Source organism: Lissotriton vulgaris, chromosome 4_1 (assembly GCF_964263255.1).
Source record: "Lissotriton vulgaris chromosome 4_1, aLisVul1.2, whole genome shotgun sequence".
Lineage (NCBI taxonomy): Eukaryota > Metazoa > Chordata > Amphibia > Caudata > Salamandridae > Lissotriton > Lissotriton vulgaris.
In genome coordinates this window covers 588977991-588999376 of record NC_141691.1, presented here as the reverse complement: position 1 = coordinate 588999376, position 21386 = coordinate 588977991, and the positions used below count along the sequence as shown (strand labels likewise).

General features: G+C 41.1%; 1 protein-coding gene across 1 annotated transcript in view; it reads right to left on the bottom strand.

The window, feature by feature from the left end:
- The window catches only part of BMPER (BMP binding endothelial regulator), a 477629-nt gene that overhangs the window by 135847 nt on the left and 320396 nt on the right, over nucleotides 1–21386 (bottom strand). Inside the window, exons 10-12 of the mRNA XM_086964813.1 lie at nucleotides 17498–17602; nucleotides 5184–5229; nucleotides 3291–3620 (exon numbers count right to left, since the gene is read on the bottom strand). Of these exons, the coding sequence (XP_086820939.1) occupies nucleotides 3291–3620; nucleotides 5184–5229; nucleotides 17498–17602 (481 nt within the window). The remainder of the gene's footprint in view (nucleotides 1–3290; nucleotides 3621–5183; nucleotides 5230–17497; nucleotides 17603–21386) is intronic.

Sequence of the window (21386 nt, the reverse complement as noted above, 5' to 3'; positions counted from 1 at the left end):
ACTATACAAAAAGAATAAAAATGATTAGGAAGAATTCCCAAATTCCAAGGTAATGCATCATTACGTCCATCAGACCAATCTGATTGCACGAATATATGTTTGTTGGTTGTCAAAAAACATACAATACCCACCGATAACAAATGGACTGCAGCTCATAATGATATTTCATAGTGTCCGGACAATTTGGCACTTCCAATGGTGAAATTAAATGAATAAATAATGAGCATAAATAAAACCAATACATGTTTTAAATATGATTACGTTTACGAATAATGGTTATTTGTACAGCTCACAATTTGTGGTCACTCATACTATCTTGTGACACAGAGATACTTTTTTAAAATGTGTGCTTTCTTGCACACTGGCTCACATTTAGATGCCAAAGATGGAGAGAAATCAATAATAATAGCAAACATGCTACTAATATGTGTTCCCAAACTAATCCTGATAAAAACAGTACCACAATTGTGTGGATAGACCTAGCCCTGCAGCAGGAAATGCCCCAGAATGCAATACTGATACATAAACATTTTTGCCTTGTGTAATAACACATTTTGGTGATGCGGATAACTGCAATATTTGGGTGCCTGGGCTCAGCTGCCAACATGAGAAACCTACTAGACAAAGACATTTCTAAGAACTATACATTCAGAAAGGGTCACAGTGGCGTGAATTGAATGGATCCCACTTTATTTTGTTATGCAAAATGCCCTGATGACCTCAAACCTTTTCCAAAATCATTCATTGTCCTCACATTTCTGTGAGAGAATAATCTGGAATTTGAAGGGATCCACAAAGCTCCTACCACCAAGCATTTCCACACTTCCTCTGATAAAAACAGAAGTTCACCATATGGCTGGGCTTATTGCCTCGGACATTACAGGCTCTAAAACACAAAGTGGAAACATCAAATTTTCTGCATGAAAATAGGCTATTTTGATGACATAGGTAGTTGTGGTACATGGCTCGTCACCTCACAGGGAGATCGAATAAACCAGGAGAGTACAGGTTGGTGTGACTATAAATGCCACACTGTTTTGTTATGCAGAATGCTTTGCAAACCTCAACATTAGCAAATATTTCTGAGATGAGAAATTTTGAAATCTTTGGGGATTGACAAAAGTACAATCGCCCAATGTCCCTACACTTCTCACAATAATAATAATAATGCCACAATTACGTGGCTGGACCTGTCACCCACAGCAGATGAAAAATGGGCCATATTAAGTCAATGTGGTCTTCGTATGGTTTCTGGTTTGATCCATTCTTGTCTCAGGTAATAGTTCCAGCCACACAACTGGGGCACCATTCCGATTGGCAGAAGTGTGGGTATGCTTTGTGGTAGATAGAGTTAACGTATGCCACAATTGTTCTGGAGGCTCTCATAATGATATTGGTTTATAAGGTTTGTAACTGTGGCATCAATTTTCTCTTTGTTTAACAGTAAAGAATACCTGACACTGTTGGTGGCCTGGCATATTACATATAAGGCTGTGAGAAAAAGCACTACAAGTACTTTAAAGTGTGTTACTTAAAAAGTACTGAAACGAAGGGAAATGTTTCCCAGACCACTGGCCAATCAGTGCACCCAGCAACATATCCATTTTTCTTATTAACTTTCCAGATTTATCACAATTATTTATAGGCAATTCTGAGAAGGCAGCACAGGTTATCAGGCAACTTATTGTAAAAATATGTTGGACATCTTAGAAGGCAATGGTCAAAATCTTGCACAGTTTTATCAACATTTCATTCAGTCTGTGGTGTTGAGAAGCTGTTTATAGCCGATGTCTTTCTTAGTATCTGTAGGACTTTAAGCTTATATTGTGCAGTGCACTATATATATATTTTAAACATTGCTATTAAGATTATTATTATCATCATCGTCATTTTTATGAATATTGCTATTATTATCACTGTTAATCAAATGGAACTAAGCACTGAGTAATACGATTGGGTGGCCAATATGAAAACGTAATGGACATAGGAAATTTTTAACATGGTCAACACCATTTGAGAAACGTCGCACAAAAGGCTTTAGACAATTCTAGTTTTAGTTGTGATGTTCAAAGGAATTTCACATAACCTGAGCATGATGATTGTTTCGTTGGGGACAATCTCAAAGTATCCTAATGTATCTTGCCAGATTGACATGTCTATGCCATGGACAGCGAACTTCACATAAGCTGACATCAGGAGAGAGTTAAGTTGAATTAAAAAAAAAAATTCTTAAGTGAAGTAAGTTATAGATGCTTGTGAGAAGCTTAGACACGTTGGGCCCAGTTAACAAAAATTTTTCTCTGACTTACTCTCGTAGTACTAGAATCCTACTACTGAATTCTAAAAGTATGCGAAGCGTACGCCTCCCTTACATGTAGAATTCAGGAATAAATCAGGAATGCTAGAAGAGTAAGTCACACCTACTCACAGCAAAATGTTTGTGGATTGGCCAATTGGGTCTCACAAAATCTACTTTCTAATTGGTTGATTAGCTTTATTTCGATATATGCAATATCTTAAAAGCGGTACAGCAGATAAAATAGTCACAATATTTACAACATGTACAACACCTTAGAATGAAAAGGACTAAAAACAGTGACATAATTGAGAACCAATATATACAATTAAAATTAAGATTAAATTGAAAGAGAAAGCTTTTTTGCACGAATCAACCAGGACCACTTTAAAAATTTAGACACGCCGCAAACCACCAAGGCGGATGTGTCAGACAATAAAATCCATAGGGCCACAGAGTGCTGGCCAGTTCCTAGGAGTCTGCACAGTGGTTTAAGCCATTGCCTCCTGGGGGCAGAATAGTCTGGGCATTCAAAAAGGATATGTGCTACTGTCTCAACCCGTTTAGAACAAAGGGCACAGTAGGGAGACAACTTGGAGGACGATTGGTCAAAGGGAATGGAAATCATGTCGAGGTATGGTTCATAAGCCACCACGTCTTTAAACTTCAGGAAATCTGAGGTGGAATTACATTATATTTACTGCCAAGAGAAACTGTTGAATTAATTCTCAGTTTCACACATTAGTGAGATCATGTGTCTGTTTTTAAATTAAAACTGGAATGAACATTATTTATGTGTAGAATGACTATAGAACTGGCAGTTGAGTGTTTGTGCTACAGCTGAACATTTAAGAAATTAACATTTTAAGAGTGCCAGATCAGCAACAAATAGGGAAAAAGAACAATAGCATATGAGAGATAATCTATGGAAATTATCAGAATAAGCAAATGTTACAAAACAGCTTTGACTCGTTAACAAACTGTTGTGCCTTACCAGCTTTAGTTATCACTTTGATCAGATAGCCATCCAAGTCGACCTGAAACATGGGAGTTTCATATGGCAGAGCAATGCGTGTTCCATTCAGCTTCACAGTAAGATGCTGGTGGAGGCTGATGCTGCTCTCCCCCATCACAAGATCCACCGACTTAGTCCAGGAAAAGGAGCGGGTCCTTCGGGCATCGTTCTTAACCAGGACCTGAAAGGTTGAGGTAGAGGAGGAGCAGTCTTTTGTCAAAACATACTGACATGTTCCCTGAAAGTTAAAAGTCCTTCCGTCAAAAGTGTTGTAGTGTGGGTCTCCAAAAACAGTGCAAACTCCAGGCTCTGCAGACAAGCAGGAAAGAAAAGTGGCATCAAGACTGGTTCTATAGAACAAGAGAAGCACTACTGGTTCAAAAAATAACAAACAGTTCTTTCATAGAAATCCTCACAACATGGTCAGTGTTCCAGCAAGAATTCAACGTTTAAAAAGTATCTCTGAGATGGCACCTTTCCTTCGCAATTAGTAAACATAGTTTACTCATTGTTGACTATATTCAGACCCCATGGTCGGGCATCATATTCAATATAGCATATTTTCTCTCTTCTTGTGGCAATATAGGAGCACCATTGTAAATCAATACTGGTGCTGCATTAATCATTCTTCCTACATCCCAGTATGCCGATAATTAATGGAAATTTGCAAAGTTTATCAATATTGTGTTAAGAACAAGAGAAAAGCAACATAAACATATTGAGTGATGTGATAGCTGAAGCCCTGAATGAAGGAGTCTATAAAGAAAGCAGTGAATTGGATCAATTTTTTTTCTCTTTTGAATGATTTATGATTTTTCAACCTTTGATAATTTGTTATACTTAGTGTATTGATTTCACATAGTTTGAAAAAAGTAATATATTTGACTCAGATGCAAGAAGTTAAAGAACTATGTAATTTTCACTACAGTTATAAACCTATAATACATCTAATTAAATTGGCTTTATATTGTTTTGCCAGCATTAAATGTTAGTAGAGTAGGAGCAATTGTTCTTAATGTTCTAATATTCTTTTTATTTCAGTGTTCTTCTGTAGATAAATACTTGTGCAATCTTTAATAACTTCCACCAATGTGTTCTTGTGGAATAACAAGGGAAGTTGATTATAGGCATAATGCTCCAAAATAATAATATTTGACATTCTCTTTCTCCATTTTTAATTTAGAACACGCTATACGAAGTGGATTGAACACTCTATTATCGATATAGCCCTTCTGCCACTACCTTTACTGGTTGATAAAGAGCCTCCCTCTAGCCTGTACCTCTGGTCAATGTTAGTGCACATGAGGAAATCTCCACCACAAAGTGTCTAGAGGAAACAGTACTACTGCAACCGAGAGACATTTTCTTGAATCAGCACAGCTTTTGTATGCAAGATATGCTCTAGCATTCTGATGCAATGCAAAATAAAGTACATTTTGTGCAATATGGTGATTTTCCCAAATGTTCCCAAAAAGAATGTACATGTGACAAAAACTTTGCTAACTTGTCACTCCCCTATTTATATATAAAGGACTTAATAGCATTAAAAGGAGCATGCTCGCACTACAGCATATCTACTTTTTAAACTGCAGCATTGAGAACTGAATTGATGCACAGAGTCAGAAAATCTATAACATAATGCAGTTTTAAAATGCAAGGCCGTTAATGCCATGGTTCTAGAAACATTATGCACAATGTTTCTGAGATGATTGTAGAACCTAGTACAGTGTGGGTTTTTCACCTTAACAAATTTAAGGATTAAGGTGGATGAATTTGTAACATAGTACATAAGGTTGCAGCCATGCCGGAATCCTCAAAAAGGGACTTGAAACGCTTAGCAATAGAATGGGTTAAGGCAACACGTATACTCACTTTCAGTGCAAATAGGACAGCATCCTTTCCGATTCAGAATTTTCCCCTGATGGGAAGAAAAAATAAAGCATGCATTTAATACTGAAGCCCTTTCTTTGTTTTAAGCAATAAGGGTTTTTAATGGACATCTCGAATAAATCACTATATTTCAGAGCAGAGTTAGATGTTCCACATGAATCAAAGAAACTAAGTTTATCTAAACCTTTTACAAGTGAATAAAAGATAAAGCAGCATTGTAATCTAACTTAAAAATCAAGAGATCTAAGTTCAGGTGTAACGTGCACAGCATCAGCACACTCATCACCATCCTACACAGTAGTTACTGCACCCACAGAAGTGCTTTCCTGAAGGTATTCAACTCATAGAGAAGGCCAACAGCATCCCCTGAGCAATCGAAATCTGAGAGAGATTGTAGGCTGGATGTGTAAAAACAATAAAAAAATAGCTATCACAGAATAGGAAGTATGTCAAATAAAGAAGAATAAAGCCCCACCTCCAATTGATTGACAAGTATCAAGCCTCTGAGGAGAGGAGAACAGGAATGGACATTGATGCACCTAAATGGCAGGCACTGAAGACATTTCAAATGAATCCCTTGAACTCAATGACATCATATAGGTAATCCTAAAGTCATGGACGTTGATTAACCAACATTCCAGGAGTAGCAAAAGTGACATCACACACCCTTTTAACTTGGTGATATCACATGAAGTTACATCATATGATCAGTGGCACCCAACTGCTCCCAGAAAGTGATGTCAGATGACTTTAGTCCTGATAACACCACAATAACTGACTCTGCTGAAGGTCAAATATAACTGCAGGATTAAAATAATAACACAATACACACAAATATCTATTTTAAATACCACATTTATTATGATGCTACCATCATGTTTGAAAGTGGTGTGGAGTAATAATTGCCCTGATTTGTAGCGAACGAGTGAAACAATGAGCCAGACCTCTTCTACGAGGGTTCAAAGAGGTTCTTCACCATTAACATATAGAAAGAACAGGAATATTTAACAATTACTAAAATGTCACAGGCTCTGAATAGGATCTCATTAAATATTCAAGATCTTTCATGGTGTGCAGAGCCAATGTCCCTGGGCGCTCCTCCCTTTTTTTTTTAATAAAAATATGCTCTGGCTACCACATATGTCCAAAATCCTCTCCATTATTCCAGGCCTAACATCTTATCATGGGTGCCCTTCATGTTCCATGGATGCCTTTATGCCACAAATTACACCACCAAACCAATGCCCAAATGTTGCCTCATTGCCTAATTTGCCAAGAATTACCTCTATATCCCAGGACTAGCATTTTACCACGGGTCTAGATTATGCCAAGACATGCCTCTATTTTGCCAGTGCATATATTTTGTGACAGGTGCCGGCCATGCCAAAAAAATTGCCTGCAGCAATCTAATGTCAGTATTTTGCCATAAGTGCCAATCACATTCACTTTAAGTCTCGCTCAATCATATACTGCCACCTACAATCGCATGCACTCACTTTTAATCTCCATTATTCTCAATCAGTTACACTCACTCACTGTTGCTCACTCTCACTCATTTTGGCTCCCTATCTAACACTCCCTCATTTGTGTTCATTCCTTCTCTTTCATCCACTCTCACCCACTTGCAGTCACTCTTACTCTCACTCACTCTGACTCACTCATACTCCCTTTCTGAGATTCAATCTTACTCATTCACACTAACTCTATGATGCTGACTCTCACCCACTCACTTTCACTCACACACATGCTCAAGCATACAGACTTGCAAGCTCACACATACATTTTATCGCACAAACTCTCACCCAAAAAGACACACACAACATACATTTAAAATCCTTGCTTTTTTACCTTAGCTTCTGTCAAAAACCTTGTTCCTGCTGCTTCACTATTAGTGTGGCTAACCAAAATGGCCAGTAATCAAGAAAAGCTGAGCACCAACAACAAAAAGAGCAAGCTGCCCCTTGTGCCTGCACTACTTTTACCACCTCTGTGGCCAGAAGTCACAAGGGGCACGCTAGGGGTCACATTTGTGACCCCTGGAGACCCCTAAATGTTGTCCATGCCTAAGGCCCTATACAGCACGCTATTTGTTGATTGGGTGATTGGAAGGAGAGGCAAGGAATGGAAATTATAGAACGGAGATAAGAAGGCTACAGACATTATAAAACTCAGCATCCAGGCTCACCCTCAGCCTCCTACCATGCACTGACACCCCCCCCCCCTGCACCCAAAAGCGGTTCACTGGCACCCAATCCACAAACTAGCACTCTTTAAAGTCCTCACACACGAATATAAGGCCTTACACAACATTGACCCTATCTACCTCAACAATGATATAAACCTCCACAAAATCCTAGCAAACAGTTCCACTCAGCTGAACTCCTAATTGCACACACCCACTGCACACACAGAACCTAGATCCAGGGGTCCTGCCTTCCCCAACTTTGCTCCTAAGGTCTGGAATGACTTGCCCCTGCACATCAGAGGTGCCTTCCCAGTCCCTGAATTCCACAAGAAGCTGCCATACAGCTCCTTCTTCAGTGCCAGACTAGACACCTAGGTGAGTAGTGCTCTATACAAATACACTTAACTACACATAACATAACAAACTGGCATTGCCAATAAGAGCTAAAGTCTATGTGAGATAATGGATGGGAAAGTAGATTCAGATCGACCAGAGCATTCACACATCCTCACTTCATTTTCAGATTAATCTGATTTCAGTGGGACAGACAACAATAAATCCTCCCAAGCCTTTGCAAAAAAAAGCCTCTACTATAAGCACTACTGCATGTTTGGGGAGGAGGATATATTTTACATATTAAATGTGGGATATACATGATAAATCCTGTTATCTCCTTACTCTAAGTTTGGTGGGACTTGGCTCTGTTGTCACTTTCGGTGGAATGTTTACTGTGGCAAAGTGCTGGTGTGAGGTCTTTCTGCCAGATGTGATTTGGTCTCTCCGTATGCGATAGGTTGAGAAAAGGAGATTACTGCTCTTGCTGGGGTACACACTACAAGGGCGGGATTGGCCATTCTCCATGTCTGGTTCCTTACCACTAGGCAAGAATCTGAGGTGTTGCTTTTAGAGAAGGATCAGCTGCCACGACTCAAACACGCCCTGATGGACCATTCAAGTTTAAACCTCCTGTAATGTGGGGTTGGTTTGAACATTCTTGTCAGGGCTACTTTTAGATTCTGATCCATGCAACTTGTCCTTTGATGCTACTGAATGTACAAAAAATGTAAATGTAAATTGATACTTGTATAGCGCACTACTCACCCGCAAGGGTCTCAAGGCGCTTGTACGAATACCACTGTGGAACCCATCCTGGCTTTACCTGTGAGGGGTCCACTCCTGGGCACCTCCAAGGTGGAGGCCAGGCATCCTTAGCATTGTGGGGGCCGTTGTGGAGATTAAGCAAGCTATTGGCCAGAGGTGCACTCCATGATTGGAATAGGCACCGAGACGAGAATTATCAGGTCCGTGGAATTTTGAGCCCAAGACCCACCAAGGTAGGGAATAGAAAGAACCCTGCTTCCAGGCTAGTTTTCTGCATCAGGGTCTGCCGCTCTAACCATTGAGCCACACTTCTCCACTTATAAAAAGGGCTGTCAGCTAATGCCATTAAGAAGTAAATTAATGTATTGTGTTCCAGAATGGTTTACTGAGTACAAAAAACCTACTCGAGTAACATAATACATAAACTGGTATAAAATGTTATATAGTGTATAATGCATTCAAACGTCACTTTATAATTACCTAGAGGTCAGAAGAGGGTGCAACCCACAGCATGGGGGCTTGACCTCCATGCTGGCACATTTCTCTCTGCTCCCACAGACTAATGAAGGCCATTATAACTCATGTGTTGCAAAAGCTAGTAGTGGGTATTGTTGCCCGGGGCAAGGAATAGTGATGGTTCCATTTTTCTCAGCGAATATGTTTAATCAGGCTGCTTTCTAGTTTATGCTTTTATGAGGTTTGCAGTTTTACGTCTCAGGATTTTGAAGGCAGTACTAATTAGGTCTTACTTCGGTTGTGCAACAGCAACAGCTGTTGTTTGTTGTGCCGCATTTGGCACTCGAGTAAAAACAGCAATTTTTTACTTGTAATAAAGGACAGATGTGTTCGAAATTAAAGGCTGTCTACACTAAAAGTGGGAAAAAGCATGTGAGTAAATTTATAGCCTGTTCAAACTCCCTGAATGTTAATGTTACTGGTGGAGAAAACTGAATTTCTAAAGATTCATGGTCGCAGAAAAACCTGCAGCTATCTATTGCCAAAGGCTCTGAATAGCCACTAACTAACCACTGTCATGTACCAGCATTATTGGCAGGGTAAACAAAGGGCTGGGAAAGTGTTATTTATAGGTCTACAACCAGAAATACTATAAAAAAATATAATGAGAGAGAGAGAGAGAGAGGCAGTGAGCGAGTGAGAGACACAGAGGTGACAAGAACATGTGTTAGGGGAACGGGTAGGACAAATAAAAGAAGGTCATGTCTGGCAATGGAAAGATTGGCAATCTGGAACAAGCATTTACAATGCAATGGTCTCGGCATTATTAAAGGTAGAGCTATTGGCATTGCTCATGACATTTCTTTTTTTTTTTAAATCATAAATAAATGGCTTTATCATTTATATTGCCAATAGCTTGCATATGCGAGACCTATTGCATTAGTACCCACACACAAAGTAAGTAATAGAGTGAGTAGTTGATAGTGAGTAGGAGAGAGTTATTAGGAAAGCGAGTATTAGAGAGCGAGTAGTACAAAGTGAAAGAGTGAGTATTAAATAGTGAGAGTGAGTAGTAAATAGTCCTAGAGCCACACATATTTACATGCACAGCCACACCCTTACATATACAAAGTGTATTTTTAGTTTCAGTAGTAAAGAGTGAGTAGTATAGAGTGACTAATTATGAGTGAGTAATGTTGAGTAGTAGAGTGTGTGTGTGTGTGTGAGAGAGAAAGTGTGTGTGTGAGAGTGTGAGAGAGAGTGTGAGAGAGTTTGTGTTGAGGAGAGAGAGAGTGTGTGTTTGTGAGAGAGAGTGTGTGTTTGTGAGAGAGAGTGTGTGTTTGTGAGAGAGAGTGTGTGTTTGTGAGAGAGTGTGTTTGTGAGAGAGAGTGTGTGTGTGAGAGAGAGTGTGTGTGAGAGAGAGTGTGTGTGTGAGAGAGAGTGTGTGTGAGAGAGAGTGTGTGTGAGAGAGAGTGTGTGTGAGAGAGAGAGTGTGTGTGTGAGAGAGAGTGTGTGTGAGAGAGAGTGTGTGTGAGAGAGAGTGTGTGTGTGTGAGTGTGTGTGTGTGTGAGTGTGTGTGTGTGTGTGTGTGAGTGTGTGTGTGAGTGAGAGAGTGTGTGAGTGAGAGAGTGTGTGTGTGTGTGAGAGTGTGAGAGAGAGAGAGAGAGTGTGAGAGAGAGAGAGTGTGTGAGAGAGTGTGAGTGAGAGAGTGAGAGAGAGAGTGTGTGAGACAGAGTGGGAGAGAGACAGGAAGGTGCACTGGCCTACAAAGGCCTGGCAAACTTGTAATGTTTTGAAAGTGTGATCCTTTAGGGTTTTGCCATGAGCCATTAAGGTTGGCCGTGGCTTTTGAGAGTTGACTTTGTCAAAGCAGCTCAGGAACTACAGTTAACAACCCCAACAGAACCACCAAAAGTACCCGATGCTGCCTCCCATCAAAGCTGAAAACACCGCACTGAGTTACAACAGTGCAGAGCTACCACCCATGACCTGGAAAGCTACACGTAAGGTGTTCCAAATCACATGGCTGTTCATCGCGCAAAAATTTCTCATCACCCGATGTGACCGTGTGAAGAGTGTCAATACCATGTAGCACACAACAGCACCGTCTGAGCAGGATGCTGTGTACACATCAGCTGAAAAACGGAATCTTCAAATATAATTTTTTTTGGCCATTATCATTATTAATAAAAATATTTAATAGAATTGCATGGCAGAATGCATTAATCTTAATATAACGCTTCATACCACACTCCTTCCGTTTTTAAATACTGTAAACAATAGATGTGACCTAATTTACCGTCCTCAGAAAGGTGAAAGTCAGAGCCAGCCTTGCCAAGATTCGAATTCAATGACTTGGAGGACATTAATTCTCCGGACCGGAAGCTGCTTTGCAAAGGTAGGGCCGCCAGAGCGTCATAGAGCACGCATGTGTAAGCTGTTTTTGCTGATGTTGAGCGTCAGCAAAAATGTATCTTTTTGGTTTTGCCTATGTGGAAGAAGATCATTGGCAAAAAGCATAGGCAGAGTCAACAGATCAAGTGACACCAATGAAAGGCGAGACTTATCAACTTTGCCAATGCTTGTTCTCAGTGGGTAAAAGACACCATTTGCCCAAAAGGGTATTACTTAAAGCCAGCACGATAGCTTGATTGGTCAGCGCAGACAACAATAATACAACATTAAAATCAGCAAGGAAACTCGTCCTCACACCCTTCCCCTACGTTCCAACTTGTAATTTTCGGGAATCCCATGTATTGTCAACAGACACCCATAGCTGCAGTATGGGTGTCAACAGACACCCATAGCTGCAGACTAAGGAATTCAGGTTAACACAATGACACAGTTTTTACAGGAGTGCCCAAAAAAACCCTCATACAAAGAAATGTTGCACAAATGTCTACAGAACAAAGTGGGCAGGAAACTCTGGCATTGTCGCAATTGTCTCCATTGGCATTCAACACAGGATATGGTAAGTGTTGTAGGCATTGCCAGGGGCGTGCGGAGTGACGATGGCTTCCACTTCCACCAACTCTACATGGTGGCGTGGGCAGACACCTACCTCGTTCAGACGTGGGCACAGGAAGACGACGGCTCAGACATTTGGTGCAGGGAGACACAGTGTGAAAAAAAGGCTGGAGATTAGCACATTGCATTTGAAAAATGGTACAACTCAGGAAGGACTGGATGTCTTTTTTTGTGCAGTGATATCAAACGGAGAGGACAAGCTACAGACAGCACTAAATGACTGTTTCATGGGGACAAAACGCAACAACAATAATGTGATTTAATCCTCCGTTAAACTGAAAGGTCAGTGCTGCGAGGAAAACAACAAACAGCTAAACCGGAGAGAGGCGAGCAAGGCGCGCGCAGAGCTCCCTCGCCGAGCCCCATATCGCTGTTGCCGAGCTGCGGCTCTCTTACACATTTGCATAATGCTAGTCCTGCTGTCAATCAGCAGCCTGCATATCCTCCAGCTGGTTAGGTTACACCCAGGCTCGGGCTTTCAGAGCAAAGCTAAGCTTCTCCTGCATTTCCAGTCTAAGCCTGCTTCTGCAGAAATGAAGGCTCAAAACACAAACACAACTGAAGGTTTCTTTGCTAGAATACTTTTAATGTGTCCTCGCAGCAGCTTTGGCTATGTGTCTACATAAAACGCGTACTTAAAGCTCAGCAGCTGAACCGCTGCCGACTCAAACCTGCGAAGCTTTAGCAGCGAGCGTGTTCTAACAAAAGCCGGGGTTTTCATCACTGCCTTTAGGATACGAGCGGTTTCCACAGCACACACACACATAATGCTTCAGACCAGTATGGACTGGCCGCTCTTCCGGGCTGAATGGGCTCTCGTGAGGTGCAGTGGCGTCACTAGGGTGGTGCGACGTCACCATGAGTTACCGCACTGGGTGACACCAACCTTAGTGACGCCGCTGTAATGATGGACACAAAATCCAATTTAATGCCGTGTCTATCAACTCACAAAAGACGGCGGGAGGGGAGAAAAGCCTGGAAACGTGTGTATGAAGCAGGGGAAAGAGGGGGAAAATCACGTAATTTGCCACATTTAATGTTCGGGAGATGAATGTGCGCTCCAGGCAGTGGGACGTGTTTTGTGTGGGGTGTCTGTTAAATAAGAAAGGGTATTTTACCTCGATTACTCGGCCCTGCTAAAAATGAGCAGTGAGCTTGCCTCAATGCCGCTGGCCGATTTCCAGCTCTCCTTGCTGCCCGCGCTCAGCACATGCCGTCTGCTCCTCGCTGGTGTTGCCGCTGTCTCCACTCAGGGGGAGTGGAGGGGGGGGCGTCGCAGGGGGCGCTCTCTGTGTGCCGAGAAGCAGAACACCAAAGCACAACGTTGGTGAGGTCTTTGTCCTGACTCTCACTGCTCCTGGGTGCGTGGGGCGCAGATGGGCTGCGGTGGACGTCCCCTTCGATTTGCGGTGGGCAGCAGAACACGAGAGGCGCGATGTGTACTCTTGGGCACACAGAGAATGCCAGGTGGAGGAGGCTGCGACTGCTTGGGGCGGCTGTTGTTCTGAAATGGCCTAAAGAAAAGCGCCGCCATTTTCAGATTCGGGGGCGTGTTTTTTGCGCCCTGAGTGACAGACGACGTCACAGGGCTAAAGAATGCAAAAAATCACGCCCCCGAATCCGAAAAAGACGGGGCTTCTTTGGAGGGACGGCTCTGTCCTCCAATGGCTGGCCTCTGTTTAGGAAGCCAGCCAATGAAGGACAGACGAAAACAGAGGCGGGGATAAAGCAGCCTACTAAGTCACAATAATTCTCGGACATCCGGTCTTCGACCGGATATTACCGAGACCTAAAAAGGGAGACATCCAGACCAGGGCCGTGAAAAATATTACTATACAAGTGAGATTCATGACAAATGTGAATTTAGGGGCATATTTAGGCGGGCCTTGTGTTATGCTTGCATCATGCAACGTGGTACATGCATGATGCAAAGCTCCAAGTTGTATTTATGAAGCCATGCAAAGTGGCTTTGCGTGGCTTTGAACGGCTTCATAAATATGGAGTAATGCAACTCAGAGCAAATCGCTGTGTGGAGTTCCTCTGCCCCAGATAGGCGTTTCATCGGCGGAGCGTGGGTGTTCCCATGCACGTCCAATGGTTTTTGACGCAGTCCCAGATTTGCCAAACTTGGGAATGCACCAAAAAGATACACCTCCCCAAGTAGCGAAGAGAAATGTCTTTATTTCTCTTTGTTTTTTCCTGTTTCTATGTGTGCTACATTTTGCAGCACACATAGAAACAAGAAAACGCCTCTACGGATTGTTTTTGTGCAGAAAGGTGAACCTTCCTGCACAAAACCAATCCTGCCTACAACACAGGCACCCTTGCACCATGGTGCAATGGGGGCCTGCTTTGGCACTGATGCTCAGCTGTGAGTTAAATTTGAACCCTCACTTTTCTAAAGGAGCATTCGTGTATCAGGGCTCTAAAAAGAGTCGGTACTGCATAATTTTGAACTTCATTGAGGCAGAAAGTTCTGACCTAAACCCGAACATGTAATAGCTGCCTCTGATCACAAATCGTATTTACTAATAATGATGTCACTTTCATGGATTATTTATTTTATATGATTTATTTAAATGACTTTATCATTGTGTTTTACATATTTCAATCGACTTGAAGGCATAAAAATAGTGTAGTATTTTGAACTATATAAAATGATTATGTAGTGCTGATTATAAAACATTTTCTCTTCCAAAAAGATTGCAATATAAAAATACTTCAAATGTTATTGTAATAATGGGAACATTTACAAGATGTTAGATTTAGGGCGTTTTATCATGTCACCAGAACCCCACAACTGCATTATAGATCGATGAAACCCAGTTACCTGTCATTTAAACCTCTACATATACAGTCACATAGAGTTAAATTATTGTAGACTTTATTTACAGTTTGAAACGGGGAGCACCACGGAATTGTGGAGGACTATACTGTACTCTAGACTTGTGATCTGCCCACTCTTTTTAGAATTGGGGGAACCACCAAATGTCCAACTTTCACTGATGGCCCAGCTGACATTTGGTCATTGGTCAAAGTGCCTCAGACTGCCCCCCCCCTTTTAGGAAAGGCCTAGTGGTCCAGAGCAGGGAAGCAAAATAATCACCCCCACATGCTGTGAGAAACTGTCAAAATGTCGAATTTTATTTTCTAACAAACATAAATGTTTGCTGAGCAGACCTATTCAACATGCCTTATGGTCACCAAACGTTTAGTGCCTACAGCGTAGCCGCCACAAAGAAAACTCAGCTGAAGGTATGGAGAGCTACATCTGCCTGGCGGAGATCTCTAAATATAGTGGTTGGTCTTTCAAAAGGGCAACAGAGTAAACCCCTCTGCTGCCTTGGTGAACCAATAGACCAGCCACCAAAATCTAAATTAGGATTATACAGGTGTGAGTGTGTCTGTGTGTGTACGTGCGTGTGGTGCTACAAAAAAACTCCTATCGGTTCAAGTTCTGCAGCATTTATTACTCCTTAGCCAGAAAGGAATGGGCATTTCTGAATAAAGCCAGTACAAAGTACACTTCATTAAGTACCTGAAACATATTGAGTCTAAATAAATGAATATTTACTCCAATGAAAGCATATTTGGATTAATAAATGTGCATTTATTTTACCCATCAACTTGATAAAGCAAAGTGCTAACACCTGCCTATTCACTCCTAAACTTATCAACACTGCAGGCTAATATATTTATCAAGGACAGGGTTAGCTGGCTGAGGTCCAAGGGCAGAATCTGTCACAGAGAGAGAATGTATCTGTACTCCCCTGGAACTCTCTGGAACTCTCCTGGACCTAGAATTCTTCCAAAATACCATCTTGATTTTTATCCATTGACATGCACCGTTAGACAGACAAACAAGACATGCATGCATGCACACCCTAATTCAATCTCTATCTCTCTTGCTCTCTTTCTCGGTCTCTCTCTTGCTCTGTCTCTCCCTCTTTCTCTCAATCTGTCACTCTCTATATCTTTTTCTCTCAATCCCATGTAGGTGACAGCTAGTTTTTCTCCCTGATGTCTATGGGGGCACTGCCAGCTCAGTTTTAACTTCTACTCTCTTCCAAAATCTACGTCATGGCTGTTGCCTAAATTTGCCTACCCATTAATGCGGTATCACTTCATCAGCCAGTGCAGTAAAAAGTGTTTTGTTGATTTTTTTTCTATTTGCTTTGCACCATTCTCACTTTCTATCCCCTGATGCTTCTTCCCTCCCTTCCCTTCCCTGCTATTTAATGTGGCCTTTTGGATGCTTTAAAGGCTCAATCACAGTTTTGGTGCTATGAAGGATGCACAATACAGACCCGATAAAAATAACAACTGCCTGAGGTGTAGTATTTACCAGGTGCCCAAATGTCTCCTGATGCCAAGTTTTGGACATTAAAAGGCAGGATTACAGTCTAATCGCCTGTGGTGCAGTGTACTAGTAGCACTCCATATAGCAAGTGCTCCAGTTAGCTCAGTCATACATATGCATTTTGCACATAGATTCTCGCAGACTTTTCACTGCTGACGCAGTACTGGCATGCAAAGCTTGATGCCCTGGCTGACCATAGAGAACGTAAGATAATAAAAGACCCCACCCATAAACTAATTGCTTTACTTTTTCTTCAGAAAGTAAATTCTAAATCTGATTGTTTCTGTCATTTCTTGTTATTGTGCAAGGGTCAGACAGATCGTGGCGGTAGGACATGGAAAGCATTGGAAAAACAACACAATTTTGACTCGTTGGTGGGCCAAGAACTCTTTTGGAATTGGTCTGGCATATGTGACCAACCTGCTAAAACGGACCATGACCCTGAACATATCTTTGAAGAGGCACAACCTTCAACTATTCCGAAGAGGTCAGTTGCATTGGCAAAGAGACAGTAAATCGAGTGGCTTTCAGTTGGACGGCCTGTAATAAATCATGTAATTATTTCATATAGATAGATAGATAGATAGATAGATAGATAGATAGATAGATAGATAGATAGATAGATAGATAGATAGATAGATAGATAGATAGATAGATAGATAGATAGATAGATAGATAGATAGACAGACAGATAGATAGGCAGATAGATGGATTGATATAAACATTTTAAGCAAAACAACATGCTATGCATTGAAAGGTAGTTGGACGCATTACTGTGTGTGGCAAGGTGCAATGTCTGTTTTATTTGCTGTGTCATCTCTTAGCAGATTCAACAGCCGTGGTGGTGGCGACCAAGGAGGGGGCAGGACATTTAGAGCTGAGGCATGAACCCCATCTGCTTTCCCCCCCCCCCCTCATGAGACGGCAGTGACTCCTGGAGGTAAGAGTTGGTGCAGCACATGCCACCCTGCTAAGTAAAAGGATGATATCCTTATAAAGAAGAAATTCATAAAACAACTGGCCATTTGCGTCTTCAATGTAATTAACTCTAGTCCGTAAAACTTGCAGTATACGATATTGGTCAAAAGGTCATAGTCGTTGAAAGTCATTGACTAGCCATGTCAGATTTGACCTCCAGAGAGTAAGCCAATGCGAACAGAAACTCACTTGAGGGCAGCTGCTGACTGGAATGCACTGCTTCTTGCGACATTCTGTCTTGCCTTTCACACAGGCGCAGATGGTGCAGTTAATGGACGACCACATTTCTCCATCCTGCAAGAGCACAACAAACAAACTGTCATGAGTGGAGGCTTCATACAACACTTCCAGCACTTTGTCAGTACAACACAGGGACAGTTGTTTTTCCACTGATCTCTTCAACAGTTTTTGATGATATGGAGCACTGTGGTGTGCTGTGAGGACAAGATCATTTTAGGCTTCTTAAATGGCACATGCATAAACGTTGCACTATGGATAAACTCCACCCATAGTGAAAAGAAACTCATTAATACCTTGCAATCACTCACACAGTTACAAAGCATTGAAATGTTACTGACTGCCTCGTGAATGTTGGTGAGGTAAGATGTCTGCAAATCTTTGTAACCAAAACGTTTGCAACTTGAGGATTGATATAACCATCATAGCGCAACAAAATGTCACCTGATCGCACTGCAGACGACCTGCAAACTAGGGGCCCGATTCACAGAACTAACTTAAGACAAAATCCTAAACTTACTACCATTTTGTTATTCACAGAAGACACTTACTCATTTGGTATTCACAGAAGGCATTTACTCATTAATGAGTAAGTGCCTTCTGTGAAAACCAAAAGTAGTCACTTATTAATTATGAGTAGCTTACTCATTTTGAGCAACTTACTCATTTTGTTATTCAGAGAAGGCACTTACTCATTGATGAGTAAGTGCCTTCTGTGAATACCAAAATGAGTAAGTGCCTCCTGTGAATACCAATATGAGTAAGTGCCTTCTTTGAATACCAAACTGCCTTCTGTGAATACTAAAATGGTAGTAAGTGTAGGATTTTGTCTTAAGTTAGTTCTGTGAATCGGGCCCAAAGAATCTGCACTGGGATCGAGTCATATCTGGTTTATGGCTGCCTTAAGCATTTAAAGAGTCCACTATACTACAGCCCCTGCAATTGCAGTACAGCTTTTACTTTGTTGATGCTTTTGAGAAAAGAAAGATGACTCTGCCAGAGTTTATTTTTCTTTTCTCTTTTCTGAGTGTATTTTTTATCTTCACTTTCATACTTTTATCTTCGTCTTTCATATTTTATCACCCTACACTATGTCCTTGGTCTGTCTATTGTCTGTCTATTGTCTCGTTCATCATCTCTCTCTATCCTGAGTTTATATATCATCACTCTTTTCAAAATCTGTCACCTCTCTCTCTTTCCCATTTTCCCTGCTCTGTACTAATAAGCTAGTTTATCAGTTAAAAGACATGTTATAAATATTTCCAGGATATCCTAGACACATTAAAATCCCAATGTATTTAAATTATTCCGCATGACAAAATATAATTATCATTTCTGGACACAGTGAATTTCTTCCCAGATGGTCTATCCTCGACCCAACACAATCTTGGCTGCCACTGTGCTGTAGCGGATCTGAACTGTAAACCTAATCACAGAAAATGGCAGCTTGGGAGACAGATATACTTCCCACGCTAATTCAAAGACACATTTCTTGCAAAGCACAGCGGTTTTCATAACGCATCTGCATTTTTGCAAACTTTACATTTCCACACCAATCTACAGACAGTACTGCCTTTATCTCTAGGTCCTGCCATGTGATTAATGAAAGTTTATATTTCATGAGACATGACCAGGTGTGTGATGTTCCTGTAGTGGCATATTTCGAGAGGTACAACTCGAGTAATACTCCACTTTGAGGGTTGTTCGTGAGCCTTATTTTCAGATGAGTCAATGTCACCAGAACACATTTGGCCTGATTTTCAAAGATATTCTTAAATATGCACTTGCAGGTTTACTACCTTGCAGGGATATAGAGTAAACTGATGAATATAAGGAATTCAAAACTGTTTCCATGGGTACTCCTAGAAAGAAGCCTGTGCCAGTCAGAGGTAAGACCAAGCAAAATGTGTTTGCATGGGTAATTGGGAATAGTTTACAACTGCTCGTAGGGAAAGCCATTGAATTAGTGTAATGCGCTTTTATTTCTTCACTGGGAAAGTTACACCACTCTTCTTGCACCAGTTTTCGCAGTGTTCCTTCATAGTTACTTTTTGGGGAAAACATGTAGTTCCTGTCCTTGATAGGAGTAAATCTCCAAACATTTCTGGAGTTGGCATGGGCCTGTGAAAGGTTTGGCAACACCCATAAATTATTGAGTTTGTCGGTGCTCCCAACGTGTTCAGTGTATCATAGTCCTGGAACAAGCCTGCTCAATATCCATGTAGGAAGTTATACCGAAGGAGTACTATTAAACCCTGATGTTGTCATAAAACACATATATGGATGTATGATTTGAAACCCACCTTTCATGAAGTCATTTGCATATGTAATCTGAACGTATTTGCAAAACTGGCTTTGTGAATCAGGCTCCCTGTTTCCGGTCTAGAACTTTCTATTAACAAATCAGTGCATTCTGAGTGTTGCAGTCTTGCTTTAGATCAAATACATTGACTGGGCTCTCACTCTTGAAAACAACAAATTGTCAGATGGAAGCCCTGGGCAGATGGGCAAAGCACAGGGGTTAAACCACGAAATGGCTTTCTAGCATGCACTAAACTCATTTTGTGATTAAGTAACAGGTTACTGAATAGGAAAATGGGTTTATAAAGGCATAATGATTTGTTTTTTGGAATGGGCATGTTTAGTGTTTTCCTTCAAAATAGAGATTCATTGTGGTATGTATAAATGTCTTGTAACTAAGATTTGGTCCATTAACATTGAAAGGTTACCAACTCCAGAGATTGGGGCAGTAACACATTTGCAAATGGGAAGGAGTCCCGCTGAACAGGGAGAGGCTTGAGCACCACAATCAACTTTCAAACAAACTTTAAAAATATAGATTTTTTAACGTAGCCCTGTTTCCTTTACGGAATGTAGTCTACATTTTTTAAAGTTTACTTTATTTAGATACAGTCACAGGCATAGTAGTCTGATGACCACAGAAGTCCACAACCCCTTGATGGCATCCAATCTTAGTAAGTCGAAATTTGCAAACTACCTCATGGATACTGATAGAAACCAACTATGATTCTGAATTTTGTGTACCCAACTATTTGCGCCCTGGTCAGTATACAAAATTAGTTTTCAATTACAGAAAGTCAATAGGTAATTTATGACCACTTTTTGCAACTGAAATCTTCATCATATCTGCAGCTTTTTGTCTTGGTGATATGGAATCATCTGTTAACTTTATTCTTAATTGTCAGTTATGTGTTTTGCCACTTTTCTAAACATGCTAGATTCCATGAATAAAACATTTTCGGGAATCAATAAATTAGAAAGTTTACAAGCTGTCACCCCAGTTGTTATACCTATCTCCGCCTAATGATTTTGAAGATCATAGACCAGGTAGGTATGTTTTTATGAAAGATGAGTAGGTCACTGGGAAATGACATGGTATCATTGTCTACCAACATCCATATTTCTACTGAGAGCAGGAGAATACTACCAGCTTATGGAATCCCTTGACAAGATACCTCCTGTGCATCGCACTCTTATGCAGATCCCTGGAGAATAGGGATGGGGCAAGAAGGCGAACATCTCCTCACCCTGTTAAGTTTCAAGGGCAAGTAAAGAAACCCAAAATAAGTCAACTTCATATCTTTTCAGACTTTCCTTATAACTGTGATGATTTAAAAGTGTTCCAAGCAGGGTTATTGCAGGGCCACTGAATTTATGCGATTGTGCGGCTGCTGCATTTTTCACGTAATTATGGATCTGCCACATTTGGTACATGATTCACCTGCTGCATAATTAGCACATTTTATCCCCAAAAACTTTTACTAGCTCAAACGGTTCAAAAGTTAGTAAAGTCGCAGTGACAAGTGTTGTCGGCAGTGGA